The sequence below is a fragment of the Empidonax traillii genome, unplaced genomic scaffold, assembly GCF_003031625.1.
Source record: "Empidonax traillii isolate 1590-97213 ecotype Southwest subspecies unplaced genomic scaffold, ASM303162v1 scaffold1060:size1239554, whole genome shotgun sequence".
Taxonomy (NCBI): domain Eukaryota; kingdom Metazoa; phylum Chordata; class Aves; order Passeriformes; family Tyrannidae; genus Empidonax; species Empidonax traillii.
Window position 1 is genome coordinate 558297 of NW_020956253.1, and position 17408 is coordinate 575704.

Genomic DNA, 17408 nt, shown 5'->3' on the forward strand with positions numbered 1-17408 from the left:
TTAAAACACATATTAGGGGAGCAGAAACCACGCACTTGACTGATTGCCACGTTTTAGAGAAACTATGAGTAACATTTTTAATCCAGCTGTGGCCGACTCAGCTTCTGAGAATTTCGATTTCCTGCCATTTTTAGCTGTTTTAAAGGCTCCAATCAACGCAGGTTTCTGGCAGCTGAACAATACACGTGTTTCTGGAGGAGGTGGACACTGATACAAACAAAAACACCCCCCCACACACACACAGCCTGTTTGATTTTAAGTAACTTATTAAAGCTCCAGTCCCACTGTCTGTAATAAATCTCTCGGTTACTGACAATAGAAAGTAAATATTTCACCTGATGATCTCTTTGCTTTTCCATTTACTACCACTTGGGTTTGAGAACCTTAAATTACCAGAGATCAGTTAATGAATACTTCTACTGACCACTGATATACATTTCAGCTTCACATGAAAATTTAAACAAAGCTCTTCTTTGTGTTTAACTGTTTGTTTTTGTGGGTTTTTTTCACTTTTACCCTTACCTCTTCCTTTTTTCCCCCGGAAAACAGATGACTGTAGATGTCCAGTAACAGGTTTTGCCTTTTCCTGCACCCCTGTTATTTTGTTTCATGCACTCACATTTCTTCATTTCCTCCCCTTGCATCAAGCAATAAATTAAATAGTCACAACCTTAACTCCATCAATTATTACATGACTTTTCAGTTTCACAGTAGTTTAATGGATTTGTTCTGACACAAACTGGCCCCTACCCTTAATCACTTTTCCAAGGATTTCTGATGCATGGAATGCCCCCCTGTCAAGAAACTCCTGGAGCTAAAACTCTCCAGCCTGTTCCCATTCCCCTTCTTACACCGTGACCCATTACAAGAAAATAACTGTGAAAATTAATTTCATCCTAAAATGGCAAACTGGGCCCCGCTCAAATTATTTTGCAGATTTAAATTTCTCCTGTTTTTCATAACAGCATTATGAGGAAAAAAAGTGAAATAGTTCATGGACCCATTAGCCACTAAAACACTGTTGCGAGCAGGAAGCAAATGCAGAAAGCACAAGGTTTTCAAAGCAACTTCCCAGCGTGGCAAAATCAGCCTTATTTTACGGATGATGGCAATTACACTGCAGAAAGAATATATATTATTCTTTAAACTGAAAGCTTTCTATCAAGGCCTACGCTTCCTAATTGTCAGACTCACATTTTAATTTACAAAACCTGACCTTCCTAATTTGAAAAATCTTACCTGGCATCTCCTTTTGAAAGGTTGGTGTTTACAGGATGAAGAATAACCTTGTTTGCATCCACATCCACCACACATTTTGTATGCAGATCAAGCTCTATAAAGAAATGAGAGAGTGTCAAGTGCTGCTCCTAAAGCACTGGGATTATATACACCATTACTTCCTCCAGACACCAAATTTATTCATGCAGTCTGACAGCCACCCATCAGCTAGAGAATAGAAACAGGACTATTGCCAAATTCCACTTCTAGGGATATTCTGATGGGATGGATCCTGTCCAGCTTTAAAGCAAGCACTCTTTTCAAAACAAGAAAGAGCACTTAGGTTTCACTGAAGGACAATCAGCATACACAAGGGCGGTATGAAATTTCTTCTGGAGGGAAAAGAACCATTTAGGCACGGTACCACTTTGACAGCTCTTCTTATTGCTCCCTCAATGCCTCCCAGCTCGCAGGGGAAAGCTGCCCCTGCCATCTGCAGCACATTTTCCCCGGCCGCTGCTGCGATACCGCGGCGTGTGGTGCCAGCTGTCAGTCCTGGGGCACCTGCTCCGAGAAATTCAAGTCCCATCAAAAATAATTTAGGTGTGAGCATGTAGAAAAAAAGGGCTTGTCCCTCCCTTCCCTCTCCTTCCCCCCCCCAGGCTGCCAGTCAGCTGGAAAGCCCAGGACGCTCAGCAGTGGGATATGGGCGATGAGTAATAAGGATATTTGGAGGGTACGAGAATTCTCGGCCGCAGAGGCGGGGAAAGCAAAATAAAAGGTTCAGATAACACTGACAACAGTCCAAGGTGTCCACCCAGTGACAAACGCAGTTAGATACGAAATAAAACACACACCATTTGCTTACAGACACCCAGGACAGAGGGCCTGGACACCAAACAGTCCAGCCTTATGACACAGAGCCTGGAAAGTGCATCCAAGTGCTGATTGCAACGAACGCACAATGACGCGGCTCACGCCCCGCCAGGATGACGAGGGGCTACGCTGAACAACCTCCACGCAGGGTTCAACACCTCAGCTGAATCACCAAAATGAGCTCGTGTCTAATCACGTTAATTATAATCCTCATCCTCCTTCATCTCTGCTCTTTTCCTCCTCTGTGTCACCTGTACTTGCTCTTTCACCTTACAGCACCTTATAAACTCAGACTGCAAATCTCCCAGGCAAAGACTGCAGATCTCAGTTATTGCACAGCACCTTTTTTTGCTCCTGCTAAATAGCACAGTTAGAGGGAGTTTCTTCCGTGGGCATTTTTTTGAAAGAAACGTTACAGCCTCTTTTGCTGCTTGACACTCAACAAAGAAAGCCAAAGCTCGAGATTACTGCTCATAGCAGGCAGTCACATGGAACTGAAATCCTTCTGAGCAAAACTGCTCCTCTGTTATTACACTGTGCTTTTGCAGAAGGAAGAGCCAGGCAAGTTGCAGAAGCCAGTGTTTATTTTAATTTCTCTCCACACCCTGAAAGCCAATTTACCCATCATTAATATGCAATACATGCTTGCTTAGATGAAACCATGCTCCTCATACGTCCCATATCCGACAAGGCACTTTATCTCGGTCTGGCTGGTTAGTGATTAACATTCTGTGTTGCACTGACCTGCTTTTTCCCAGCTACTGAGGAAGGCTTTTACCTGCCTCGTGCAAAGCATAAGGTCTGCACACGCTGCCTGTGAGCAGCACGGTCTCTGTCACGTTTTTAATCCATCTCTTGAGGTGCCCATGGCAGGTTTTGCACCCATGACTGCCCAGTGAACTCATGGCCTTACTTACCAGTATTCTGTGTGAAATACCCTTAAGGAAGCACACAGGCAGGGTATGAGACTTCCTTCAAGTCAAATGCCCTCACAGGAAAAAGAGGAAAGATTCAAAGCCAATTTGTCTTGGGCAACACACCTTGTCTGATCATCACCATCACACAGGGAGCGTTCAAATCCCTCACCTTGCTGTGACAGACAGGGGCCAGCACTGTTTGGGAAGATGGGGTGAGCCAAACCAACAGCTATTGCCCAACAGAGAGGTCTCAGCCCTTCCTTCCTGTGCCTGTTGCTCAGCAGACTCCTCTGCAAGTCACTTCAAGTCACTCCAACAGCAGAAAACTGCCCAATATGAAAATGGATGTATTAAGACCCCGTGGAAAGCTCCATCAGCCCAGTGAAAGGTCAGAAGGACAAAGGCCACGCAAACAGTGGGTAGACACGGATAGAGGGAAGAGACCTCGTCCCAGCAGAGTTGAACTGCTCCATCAGTTCATGGTGTCACATGAAATAAACCCCTAAGAAACAGTTATATTGAGCCTCTAAGCTGGGTCGTGGATCCAGACAGCCTTAAGGCTGCTTATCCCAGTTACCCTGGCCAAAGGCTCACATGGCAACTCTCCTTTTAGCTGAGGAAAGAGTTTAAATCCTGGTATAATAGCACATCAGACACTTTCTACAGATTCTGGCTCTATTGCAAACCACGTTCTTTGAAAGATTTCTTATTTCTTTAATGCTTCCAGTACACTGAGAGATGAATCTCACATTAGCCGCTGCTGAAACTTATATCATCACAATTTCCACCTCATTAAGTTTTTAATATCACTTAAGCAGGTTGGCCTTATAGTCTAATTATCTGCCTGCTCTTTTGGATATGATCACACGAGGACTCCACCCTTACTTTTACTAGTTTCAGTGTCTCCCAGGTAAGCTGTGTACCTGCTGCTCCTGAACAACAAGGAAAACTGGGATGCACCAAGATAAGATGATAACCATGCACATCCAAAAACCCCAGTCAATTCATCCTGTAGTAAGGGTTGAAGCCTGGTATTATTATTTTTTCCAACTATAATACAGGTGTTGTTTTTTCAGACAGCACAAAATTTAGGAAAAGTTAAAAGACGACAGAAGTGGCTCACTGTCAAACTTTGGAGATCTATCCCCAATCCTGCCTCTCAAACAAAAATAAAATCTCCCTTATTATTATTGCTAACCTGCTCCTACCTTCAGTCATTACTGAGCAAACACAATCAACTCCTCATTTGCTTCAGCAAATCAAGCAACTAATCAGCTAATTGCTCTTTGAAGAATGCAAACTCAAACTCTCAACATCAAGCAACATTTATTGCCGGGAATGAAAGTCTCTCTTTCACAGCTTTGGAGTAAGAGAGCTGTGACATCCATAATAAAAGGGAAAACACGTATCATTTACATTTCACAGCCCTGGAAGTGTTAAGCAAAGCTGGGCTGAGTGCAGGAATAATTGTTAAGTCCTGTGTGTCCAAGCTACTCACACAGAGTCTCTTGGATGAGTTTTTATTTCACTTGTAAAACTGGAAGGTGGGGGTTGAAGGAAGCCACTCTCCTTTCCCTTGATTTTTTCAGCTCCTCCCAAGACTTTTCTAGGATGATAAAAACCGGGATTCAGGCAACGTAGATCTCAGCTGAAACCGCTCTTGTGTAAATCCAAAATTACTATTATGCCTTTGGATAAAAGCCTTATGGGTGTTGCAAAAATAATTCACTCTACCCATATGACTCTGGGCTTTTCCACCGGCCTAAGAAATTCGGTGTGTTTCAAACAGGGTGGAAAAGCCAGTAAAAGCAAGAGAGAGCTGGAAAAGCAAAGCCAGGAGCAGCCTAACACCACCTGGAATGGATTCAGCAGGCACTGGTCCATTCCCACAGCAGGTAGGAGTTTACATTCCCTCTGTAACAGCAGTCACGAGGCTGGTAATCATAAACTCACCCCAGCAGATTTTCCACAACAGGGGGTAAGGAAACACCGGCAAAGGTGCAACTTTAAAATGTACCCAGCAGATTTGGGGCAGGGACAAGGAGTGGATGCGAATCCTGGGGGAAGGGGAGAGGAGTCTTTTGGAGAATGTCAGATGTTTTCACCTCTGGGAAATCCCCATCTTTGCTTATGGATCAGGGTAGGGAACTGTTTTCACAGATGAGCTGCACAAGTTGGACAATCTTATACCCAACTCACTCCAGTAAGACACAGACCAAACTCGGCTGCATCACAAAAAAAACAAACAACCTGAAGTGCCACCTCTTTCAGCCACTACCCTAAAAACCCATCCTGTTTTAAAGTTACTGTATTTCAGAACCAAACAAAATGATCCTGACAGACAGCTTTTACAGGGCAGCATGAAACAATCTTATAATGAAAGATGACACAGTAAATAAGTCAGTCTGCAATGGTTTAAACTGGGGGTTGGAACTAAAGGCTTTTTAGTACCACAGCCAGGAAAGATGAAAAGTGTTACAATTTCATGTGACCTTCCATGTTTTCCTCTTTATATACCCATTTTTTTTCACATTTTATATGATGATGGCAGCCTTCCAGTACCTAAAGGGGATCCAGGAGAGCTGGAGAGGGACTTTGGACAAGGGTCTGGAGGGACAAGACAAGGGGAAATGGATTCCCACTACCAGAGGGCAGGGTTAGATGGGAGATTGGGAAGGAATTGTTGGCTGGGAGGGTGGGGAGGCCCTGGCACAGGCTGCCCAGAGAAGCTGTGGCTGCCCCTGGATCCCTGGAAGTGTCCAAGGCCAGGTTGGATGGGGCTTGGAGCAACATGGGATAGTGGAAGGTGTCCCTGCCCATGGCAGGGGGGTTGGAACAGGATGATCTTTAAGGTCCCTTCCCACTCAAACCATTCTGGGATTCTATGAATTCACGGAAATCACTTTCCATTTAATCAAGAGCTTGAATTGCCATACGAATTTTCCCATTAGATCTCAATTTAACAAACTGGTTTATGCAGGTTGACAGTTTTTCAGCCCTTCCAAATACCACTGGATCCTAAACCCCAAGGAAACAAAGATCTGAACCCGGTGTTACCACATAGGTCAAATAAAAGTTGTGACAGATTCCTCCTGGTCCCTTGGAGATGGACATCCAGCTCTGTGGAGTCACTGGGAACCAGCACAACTGCTCTTGTCGAGTTTCACAAAAGCTAGAGATGCCAACTGAAGTATAAAAAATAAAATGTGAAAGGTTTAAAGTGCATGTACTAAGCTCATAAGCCAAAATTGGCCCCAGATACAAAAGCTCAGAATAATCTCCTGTAAAGACAGACGATAGAAATTTTAGATTTTAAATTGCCAGTAGATTTTCAGGAGATTAACATTCCCTTGAAGGTTAGAACTGGAATGTTGTGCCCTGAGCCTTCAAGTGGCACTGAATAAGAAATTATAGTTGGTTCCTTGTACTTTTCTTGGTCTCCAAAAGCAAATGGCAATAACACGGAGATGTTTAAATAGTTGTCTAAAAATATTTAAAAGTTTGTTTATCACACAAATTAAAGAAACGCCAACAAAAAAAAAAAAGTGAAGCTGTTGTTTTGATTTTTGTTTTTGTTTGGGTTTGGGGTTTTTTGCTTTGTTTTTGTTTGAAAAAGATATGTGAAAGCAAGTTCAAAGACAACAAGTCCTCAAGATTCCCTGCCAATATTTGCTTCCTAAGAGTGACTTTTCTCTTTGCCCTTCGCTACGTAGGAGCCAACACAAATAAATGAAAAACTAACTGACTATATGAGTGAGTGTCAAAATAACTTGCATCTACATGACAATGCTAAGAGCTTATATGGAAAAAAATAGTGCAACAGCACTTTCAGGGCATTAATTATAAGACATAATGATGATAAATTCTGACAAAAATACAGCAACTTGACTTGTCCCTTACGTCTCCCCTACGCAGGCACCTTTCAAGCTTCTCCGCTGTGTGAAAAGTGCACAAATATAAGTCATGAAAATTTCAGTCTGCAGCAATTAAAGCCCATTAAATATGTATGAGAGCATCTGGAAGGCCACACAATGCTTGTCGATGAGGTGGAAGTCAACTCAAGCTCGTGAGCAATGAAATCAAGCTGCCCTCGCACGTTAACGCTACGTTGTCCAAACGTTGTCCAAACGCTAAAAAAAATGAGTTCTGTCCTCTGCTGTTTCGTTTTCTGCAAGGAAAAAAAACGCTTCCCTAACAGCTTTAGTAAAGGCCCTCGGTGTATCTTTACGTGAACCTCACTCACAGTCAGCTCTGCTGCTGCAAACACCGCTCAGCTCGTGGGGACTGAGTGAGCAACAGCAGCCCGGTGACTCCCGGGTGCCAGCACAGAGATCCGAGGAAGTTCAACACTCAGCTCCAGGTTCCTGCTTCCTTTTGAGCTTTGGAGTTGACAGGGATGAAATGCAAACCCGAAAGCCAAGGCAGAACTATACAAAGCCCGTCCATCCGATCTTCTGTTGACTTGAGGAGGAGCAAGCTGCCGTGAAACCAGAGCAGCCAGGTAATCTCATCCTGCACTTCAGGTGTAATTAGCACTACAATTGTTTGCCTTTGTGGCTTCCACCTTGGGCTGCCTGGGAGTCTCTGGCTGTGGGGAGGAAGCCTGTAGCACCTCAGGAGTTCTTAAAATACAATTGCCTCGCTGAGTAAGACAAGATGAAACATTAACTCTGCATCCTTTACCCTTTTGGCACCCTATCTCGAGGTTAATCCTGCTCGTACCACAAACACTTTTATAGGTTATCAGCAATCACCAGGAAATATTCCAAACTCTAGGCACTCATGTGCGAGAGGGATAATGGTGAAGAAAAGTCTTGTGGTTTCCATGTTGCCATCAGGTTACAACAGGTGCCATTCCACTCACTCTAATACCATAATTAATCTTGTAAGCCGGCTTGCACAAACTCCAATTTATAGATAAATCGTTTCTGTTGTCATCTCCAAACAAACAAAAGCACGGGAACAACTCCCACCTCCTCACCTCAAACCCCAAAAACATTTCAAGTGGCTGGAAATGCAACCTCCTCCAAAGAGGGGGAGGACATAAAATAACCACCTGACACCGTGGTCAGAAGATTGTGCAGATAGAGAAGCAAATTCCTTCCTTACAAGCACTGGAAAAAGAACCTTGATCACCAAATGGTAAAACCCCTGTCTGAACACAGAAACTACTCTGGATAAATACACATATTAACATAATAGATACCTGAATGCATTTTTACAGGCAGTCCAGATGTTTAAACTGGAGCTGTAGGTCTTACACTAAAATCCTAGAACAGTTTAATCCTGTCAGGATACAGGCAGTTCCTTTCCTGCCTTTTTTTTTTTTTTTTAAACAGAAAAATATTAACCCAAGTGAGATGCAGCAGCACAACAGCAGCTTAGACTGGCTTAAGGTGTCATCAGCCATATCCTGGAGTGTAAATTGCATTCTTTTAAAATATCAGCACTAATTAACAATACATTGAATTGAATCAAAGCCACGAGGAAACCCAAGGACTTAAACATACTTATGTGATGTCTGTACCCCAACATCACCTGAAAACAAAGTGTTCAGTATGAAAAATCTTAATTAAAAAGCCTCCAGCTGCCATTTGCTTTGCTTCATGGTATGGTTTGCACAGCATTTGCCTGAAGTATAATGAGTATCTGCTAAGAGAAGCCAAACATCACATTCATAAAAGGAAATCCACTGCAACTCTGAAATAAAACAGCAAAAGAACTTCCTGATTGTTATCAAGACCCCATCTGAATAAAGCAGTGCAGTAGGAAATACTTTAGTGAATTACGGAGCCAAGAAAATAGAAGACTTAGAGTCTTAACTAACAAAACAGTGCTGGATTATTTAATTCATAAAAGCCTGTTAATCGAGATCCCAGTTTGCAAAGTAGAAAGGATGGAAAAAAAAAAAGGAGCCTCTGTTGATACCCAGCAGAGCTTCCAACTTCAGATGTGCTGCTGCAACCACATTGATATTTGGAAGCAGCGGCTTTCCAAAGCAAGGCTTCCATGCAGGCTTTGTAGGATGGGGTCTACAAAAAAACCCAACAAAAATCCAAACAAACAAAAAACCCAAAACAAAACACAAACAAAAAAAAAACCCCAAAACAAACAAACAAAAAAACCCAACCAAACAAAAAAAACCCACCAACTCAGGAAACCCAAGTACAATTACAAATGCTTCCCCTCCCTAAAAATGAGTGCTATAAACTTAATTTATAGATACCACCGAGCATAAGAATGATGCAGGACCTTCAGTATAAACACCCTGAAATATGAGTACTATAAATAACCAACTATTTGATAGAGAAATCCCTTCCACATGCAGGCAAGGAACCCATTATACTTTTATGAGCTGTAAAAACGAGTAACAGTTAAGCACATCACTTTTATTAACCTAATAAACCCTTGCCTTAAGAAATTCATAATTCAACCACCAAAGACAACCACCACCACCAACCACAAGTAAACACTGAGAATATTTCAAAGCTCAAGTTTCCGCAGCCTGACAGGTTTGCAATGTTAAGCCCTTCCATGCAGAGGGAAGGAAAGGACATTACTCGTGATCCTGAAGAAAACAAATACTTGCTTCGGGTCCAAAGCCCCAGAACTTCATACAAATACTGCTCAGAACAAAGTGTGTACGAGAGAGCTTCCAGGAAAGCTGCCTCTGGCCTCAAAGCCTGTTAAAAAAGCAGAGCCACAGAAGCCTCACAAGAGCATGACTCTTCAGAGAGTCAGCTGCACAAATTCTTAAATTTAAGATTAAACTGTAAGAAAAATAGCGGCCTTGATGTCAATGTTTGTTTCTCTAAATTCTAGGAGCATCAGAAAGACTACATGGAGGTATCAGTTGTTTAGACCTGATTGTGACGATCTGCTGGGGCAAAAAGTATCAAGTCCAGGAAATTTTGTTTGAGAGAGAAAAAGGCGTTGATCTTTTAGGCTAGACTTAAATGGATTTACGTATCACTTACAAACAACGGGATGATTAACAGCTGCAAAGTGCCAAGAAAGGTGCCAAGAGCGAAGGGTTCAGGTCCCTCTTCCCTCTGATGAGCACCAAGGATTGATACACAAACATCCCTCGCCCCTGGATCAGCCTCCTAACAACCAGGGTTCAGCCATCCCCTCCAGTCCACAACATTTTTAAGTTTAGACAGAATAAAACAGAGCCAGAAGTTGGACTTCAATGTTCCTTGCGGGTCTCTTTCAATCCAGGACATTCTCTGATTCCACGAAATAGCTCGGATAACAAGATACAATCTCCCCTTCTCTCAGATTCCTTTACTTCCCCTACTTCTTGCCCACATATATTTCCTACAGAACTGAGTCCCTGGCTGGAATCAGACACGTGGATAAACTCAGGACTGAACAGATGTGGGATGTACTTGGGAGGGAGAGGTGCATTAGTCATCCCTGGGGATTCACAACTCCTGTGCAACCTCATTTCATTTGACCTGCTCTGAGCCATGCATTGGACCAGACACCTCCAGAGAGGTCCCTTCCCACCGGAATTATTGTCTAATCCCTGGGGTAAATCAGTCAGAAGGTGTCTGGGGCACAGCCAAGGAAATGACCTATGTCAGGAAAGGGACATGAGCAAGAGGAAAGCCCATGTCTGTCACTGAAACCAGGCACCACCTTCCAGCTGCTCTCCCAGCTTCCACCAACTCTTCCACACTGTCACTCCACTTCCTCCAAGAATTCTCCACAAGGGTGGGACCCTCCTCAGTTTTGAGAGCTGATACTTGAAGTTTAACAAAATGCAGGTTTTGGTCAAAACATCCCTAGCCTACCAGACTGTAAAGACATCAACTTCATCTTTTTTTTTTTTTTCTGGAAGTGGGATTCCAGAGCTCTTGAGAACTTGGTGAACGTTCCCCTGCTGTCATTTTACAAGGTATGGAAACTCTGTATTCAATATTTAACCACTGAAAAGAATTAAAGAGTTACTTTGATTCAGATCATGTATAAGATAAAGGGTTTCCCTCCCTCCCTCCTGTTTTTTTGCTTAGCTATTAAACTGACTTCACTGGCTTCCTTTTCCCCAAAAGGAACTATTGGCATACTCCTGTGAGAATGTTGGGGGGAGAAAAAAGCCACCCTACGCGTTTCTTGGATTTTTGCCTTCTTCACCTTCCCATTCCTTGGCTGAAGCTGCCTTTTCATACTCACTTCCTCATCATCCAGAGCAACTTTTTCCAATTAAGACAAGTAATAAACATTTAAACAGCTGCCCAGACCACGGTCTGATTAACATAACCCTTAGGCAAGTTTCGTGGAGGGGGGGAAAAAAAACCACCAACAACCCAACAACAACAACAAAAAATATTCTCTTGTCAATTCACGCTTCCTCTTCTCTATTTTCCTGCTTGCTTTTGCCCTTGTGTCGCTGTCATCGGGTTAACCCCGTCCCACTCAAGCTCCGAGGGGCAGGAATAGGGGTTGGAGAGCGACGGGATGGATTAACACGGGGCAAAATAGAGAAAAAGAGGAATTTTTCCCCCAAAACCCCAAAGCAGGAAGAAGGAAGCGTTTTCCCAGCGGGAACCGAGCACAGCCCGGCTGTAAAGCAGGTGCAGGAGGTGTGGAGAAGGGGTGAAGGGGGCAAGGAGAGGAAAAGAAAAACCAAACAAACATAAAACTAGGAAGATTTAGGAAAAGGGACGGCAGGAGAAGGGGGCGAGCGCGGCGCGGCTTCGCTTCGCGGACCCACCCGCGCCTTCACAGGGGTGCATTTATTTACCACCAACAAATAAATACACACGCACACACCCCGATACACCCACCCTCGGGCACACCTGTCCCTGCGGACACCTGTCCCTATAGATTGGCACCCCCCTGGTGCCGCGCTGCTCTCGGCGAGGAGAAGGGACCGGGGGGGGGGGTGGGTTTCGCTGAGGAAGGAGGGTCTCACCTCGCCGGTTCATGGGGCGGACGCGCACCGCCACCTTCACTTTGGAGTCCCCCATCCTGCCGCTCCAGCTTTTCCCGGCTCCCTCGTCCCTGCCCGGCTTCCGTCTGCGGAGGGAGAGCCGGCCACGGGGAGGAGCGGCCGCAGAGGGAGGTGCCGCGCCGGGCCAATTCCGCCGGGACTACAACTCCCGGCGTGCACCGCGCCGAGCCACGCCTCCCTGCTCCTATGCGGGCCGCCGCGGTGCGCGCTGGGAGTTGTAGTTCTTCCCTCCGTCCCCGCCTGGGTGGGTGGGAAGCGGGCTGGCTGAGTCCCAGAATCAGTCAGGTTGGAAAAGCCCTCTGAGGTCGTCGAGTCCAACCGGTGACCCATCACCACCTTGCCAACTAGGCTGTGGCACTAAATGCCATGTCCAGTCATTCCTTGAACAACTCCAGTGATGGGGACTCCACCACCTCCCTGGGCAGCCCCTTGCAATGTCTGATCAGAGAATCCCAGAATCGATCAGTTTGGAAGGGGTAAGAGCAGGTCGTTTGGTCCAACCTCCCTGCTCAAACACACAGCTTGGGATTATGTCCAGACTGTTCTGGAATATCGATGAATCACAGAATGATTTGGGTTGGAAGGGACATTAAAGATCATCCAGTTCCAGCACTTGCAATGGACAAGGACACCTTCGCCTGTCCCAGGTTGCTCCAAGCCCTGTCCAGCCTGGCCTTGGACACTTCTGGGGATCCAGGGGCAGCCACAGCTTCTTTGGGCAACCTGTTCCAGGGCCTCACCAGCCAAGAATTGCTTCACAGTAACTTATCCAACCCCTCTTTTGTCAGTGTAAAGCCATTCTTCCTGTCCCTCCATCCCCTGTCCTCAGTCCCTCTTCAGCTCTCCTGGAGCCCCTTTATGCTCTGGAAGGGGCTCTCAGGTCTCCCTGGATCCTTCTCTTCTCCAAGTGAACCCCCCCAGCTCTCCCAGCCTGGCTCCAGAGCAGAGGGGCTCCAGCCCTCGGAGGATCTCTGTGGCCTCCTCTGGTTTTGCTCCAACAGGTCCATGACCCTCCTGTGGTGGGAACACCAGAGAACCCTCACAAACCATAACCCAACATACAGATGTGGGTTTAGGTGATGTCTGGGACTGGTTTCAGAGAGCCACCCCTGACTATTATTGACGTACTTGGTGCTATTCACTCAGCAAAGACAGCTCACTAAAAAACCTCAACAGGAATAGTCTGAGACAGTTTGAACAATAAACAATATTACCATTTATCCCCATTAGACAGATCAACAGTTCAACCACAGCCACGGATTGCAAAGACCGAGAACGAAACCGTAATGCAAAAATGCAAAAAAAAAAACCCCAAACCCTCATTTAAATGGTCATGGGTGAGAATCCTTGCAGCTGCTATTTTAGTTCAAAACAAAGATTCTCTCAGTGTTATTTTGAAAGGCCAGATTCCAGCAAGGACGGGAAATAAAACAAATTAAGAATTGTAGCCCTTCGGCCTTTCAACATCCAATGAGGTTTCGCGACAGAAATAAAAAAAAATAACACATTTCCAAGGGGGTTTTGAGATAAGATTTCAAAGTGCAGGTAGCACTTTTTGCCCAGAGGAACTGCATTCAGTATTTATCATTTCATTCCCGCCTGGCCTGAAGAGTATCTTGTCAGGGCAGAGAGAAAGCAAATGTTAAGTTGGCATTGAAGTCACGCTGAGATTAATGCCCACGTTCTTAAGAGCATCCCAAGTGAGCACAAGGGTTGGGAAGATGGCTTGAAGTTAAATAAATAAATAAATAAATAAATAAAATAAATAGCAGGTCAGACCAAGCAGGGTGACAGAAGCTTGAAGGAGAAAAATGAGGTTTTATCTGCAGCAGGAGAAGGAATCTGCTCTCCAGCCCCACAGCCCCATGCTGTGGAGGGTTTCTTGTTGGCAGTGGGAACACCCCTCTTCCAGACCGCACAGTTGGTCCCTGCACTTGTGAACTTGAGGATCCAGTTACAGGATGAAACCCAGCTTTGAACTTCTTGTGGTATTTTCCAGCTGGGGCCTCGACAAACCGCACCAACGTTTTCTGAAACCCAGCAATTCTCGGTGGAGATAAATATAGTCCCTGTTTCACAGCTGGACACCACCGGCAGCAAGGGGAGGGTAGGTCTTTTTTACAGCAGGTTGAGTCACCTGGAATTTGATTTAAAGAAATGGGATGAAACCCATTGCCAGCTGTGGATGCAGCTGGGCAGAGCAGGTGTCACCCAAATCCAATTCTTCCTCCTGCATCTCCCCTCCTGTTTTAGTTATCATCGGTTTTATGTAAAATTAAACAGTAAATCTTTTAGGGAAATTATTCTATAGAACCTTTTTATTTATTCCAAAGAGCCTGTTTTCAGTGGACAGTAAAGAATTCTTAAAAGTTTGGCTCCGGTTTTCTACCTGGAATGAAGAATTAACTTTTCTACCTGGAATGAAGAATTCGTTTTGAGATCTGAAAAATCACCCTTCTAGCCTTCCTTCAGTTCTAACAGCCAAAGAGATACCAGATACACGTGCAATCGTTGCTACTTTCTGCAAACTTCTTCAGAAGTCGAGACATCCTTAAGGCCCCAAGAACCATCTCAGCTTTGATGCCTTTGATGGGACCTCTGGGAAGATGTGCAGGAGCAATAAATTGTGCTGGCTCTCGGCAGTCCTGCCTCTGGACTTCTCCTCTATTCAAGCCCCTGCTTCCTGCAATGAATTACAGCAATGCAGCTCCTCTTGCACTGGCACAAGGTACCTCAGTGTAATTACCCCACTGTGAATTCCCCGACAAGCCCTTTCCCTGGCTCAGGGTTTCACAATCTGTGGGAAGCATCTCCCTGGAGGGGCACAGCTTGGAGGGAGGATATTGTTTCCATTCACGGCACTGGAACATGCTAATTATGCTGGGAGGAAAGGGGAGGGGGTGGGGGGGGTGGCAGCTTTCACTTGGGAGGGACAGGCTGGGCAAATAGTTTGTGAAACGCCAACTTAACCCCATCTTGTAGGGAATTGTCTCCAGCTCTTTTCCCCCTTCCTAGTTACTGTAATGAGGGGCTGACTTCCCAGATTAGCTCTGGCTATTTAAATGCTAATTTAATTAACAAAACATCCTTGGGGGGGGAGAGGCACTGCCTGTCCCTCCCATTCATTTATCGAGTTTCTGAATGCAACACTGTTTTTCATCAGGTTGATGCCACAGTTATTGCTGTACCCACCTGGTCGTAGCAGCGATTAAACAGGGATGTGGAGGAGAGAAAAGAAGGTCCTTCATCACTCTGTCTTTTTTTTTTTATTTATTTTTTTTTTAAGCAACTGAATTTGATTGATTTTGTTGTGGAAACGACCAAGCCAAAACGATTTCACGTGTCCTGTGATGCCCGGGATGTGCAGATCACCAGCACGCCGCGGAGGGAGTTGACTTTGGGTTTTATCTAGATGAAGGTATGAACGTTTTAGCTCTCACATCATCCAGATAGAATTGCATTTCAGGGCAAGCCAGGAAACGTGACAGTCTTTTGAAAGTCTCTTCTTCCAAACACCAAACCAAGTGTGTTTTAAACCCATTTTTCCATTTGTCCGACTGTGCATGGGAAGAGACGCATCAATTATGAATTCGCCGCGGACCTACTTTGTGCCCATGAATCATTCAGGCCTTGGAAAAACTAAAAGAGAGGATCTTACAAACATTTAGTTAGTCGTATCCAAACTCTTGAGTTTTTTGGAAGGAGATGAGCATCACTGAGACAGTCCCACCCACAGACTGGGAAGGATTTGGGTCATCCAGAAGCTCTTTGGCACCTTCAGTGCTCAGGTCCTTGATATGAAAATGTTTGGTGAAGCATTTAAAAAAGAAAACCTGTTGCTGTTGTGCAATTATTCAGTGATTTTTGTTTTGTCCAGTCCCCGGGGTAGTGAGTTTTATTCTGATATGTGAATTTTGTCTTGAGATTTATCTCGCTTTTCAGTCTGAAGAAACAATCATATAAATGTATTTCTACATAAAGAAATTTGTAGCCACTTATAGCAGAAGACAAGTTTGTTATAAAGTTATTTCAACTTTAATTGAGGAAGAAAGCACCGCGGGAAATCAGTATTGAGAACAGGTCAAAAAAATCTGGATAAAGCAGCAAATCAGTTTCTCAAAATCATTTGTGTTACGATTCTGCTTGTTATTTAAAACTTGCTAAATTATTTATTTGTTTATTTTTAAAGGAATTGCTGAAATTTCTCACACAGCGCTTTGTGCAAGCGTGCAGGTTTGGGAAACTCACCATCAGCTTTTGCAAAGCGCTTTCTGGCCTTTATTATTTTAATAGGAACAAAAAAAATGGAAGGATTGATTGTTTCCAAGGTAATTCGTAACTGCAAAATTTCCTGATCCTGAGATGGATTTTTGAAGGCATTTGTGTGTGACCTCCTGCCCTCACTGTGAACAGGTAAATAAATGAAGCCTTGACATCTTTTTGTAGTAGATTATAACAGAGTAAAGCCTAAACCGAACTTTTTCTAGACATCTCCCACTTTTTTAAAGTCATTCCAAAGTTCAAAGTCCTGGTCATTAATGTCATAGGACATGATGGTCTTTCCTGTAGTACCCAGAGGGGATCCCAAACGGATAATCAGGCTCTAATGTCTCCATAAACCCCACAGGTGCCCTGTTTATGGCAGTGAAATTCCTTCTAGCTGTGGGATTTCAGCACAAATTCCTACCTCTGGCAGCAACACAGGTCCAGGTAATATTAACAATTTATGTGCTGGCAGAATGAGGCCCCTGATGAGAATTTTCTCATCTTACTGACTAAAAATTTGTATTATTCTTCTCATCCGTTCAGTTCGCTGATACAGCGAAAGCAACTGGTTTTACCCGTCATGTTGCATTTTATTGGTGTGGTTCTTTCCTCAGGTAAAGATTCAACACTGCATTTCATTTGTACGAAAATAAAATGGATTTTCTGTCTCTCGGAGCAAATGGAGAATCTCTAGAGGACCTGAAAAAATACAACTTCAGCAGGAGAGTAGGTTTTAGCAGTTGCAGGACAAGTTCGTTATCTTTGAAAAGCAAAAACCCCCAACACAATGGCAATCACCGATACTCTGAAAAATGCATATTTAGAGAGTTGTGCAATGTTTGCAGCGTTTATCACCTCGCTTTATCTCCTGGTACTTCTGAGACTCCCGATCTGCCTTGACTTCAAAGCCTGGAATGTGTTGCAGCTTCACCTGCTGAATCATGTTCTCGCTGCTCTCCTGCAAAGGAGGCACCTGCAAAAGCCACATTTTTGGGCTTTTTCACCCATCCACGCTTTCTGTCTTCACCTTCCCTCTCTCCAGAAGCTTCAAGGCATGTCCTAGTGATCCAGAGACTGGCCAAGCTCCTAATCCAAACCCAGATCTAAATTTTCCAGCTGCATCTACACTAATAAAAATAATTTAATATGTTTTGCCTGTGTTTAGCAAACAC

The 17408-nt window shown here is 44.3% G+C and overlaps 1 protein-coding gene across 2 annotated transcripts in view; it reads right to left on the reverse strand.

The window, feature by feature from the left end:
- Positions 1-12046, reverse strand: part of KIF13B (kinesin family member 13B) — a 127029-nt gene extending 114983 nt beyond the window's left edge. For both annotated transcript variants that reach the window (XM_027904446.1, XM_027904447.1), the window contains exons 1-2: positions 11932-12046; positions 1240-1333 (exon numbers count right to left, since the gene is read on the reverse strand). In XM_027904446.1, coding sequence (XP_027760247.1) covers positions 1240-1333; positions 11932-11986 — 149 coding nt within the window. In that variant the 5' untranslated portion in view covers positions 11987-12046. The remainder of the gene's footprint in view (positions 1-1239; positions 1334-11931) is intronic.
- Positions 12047-17408: the final 5362 nt, after the last annotated feature.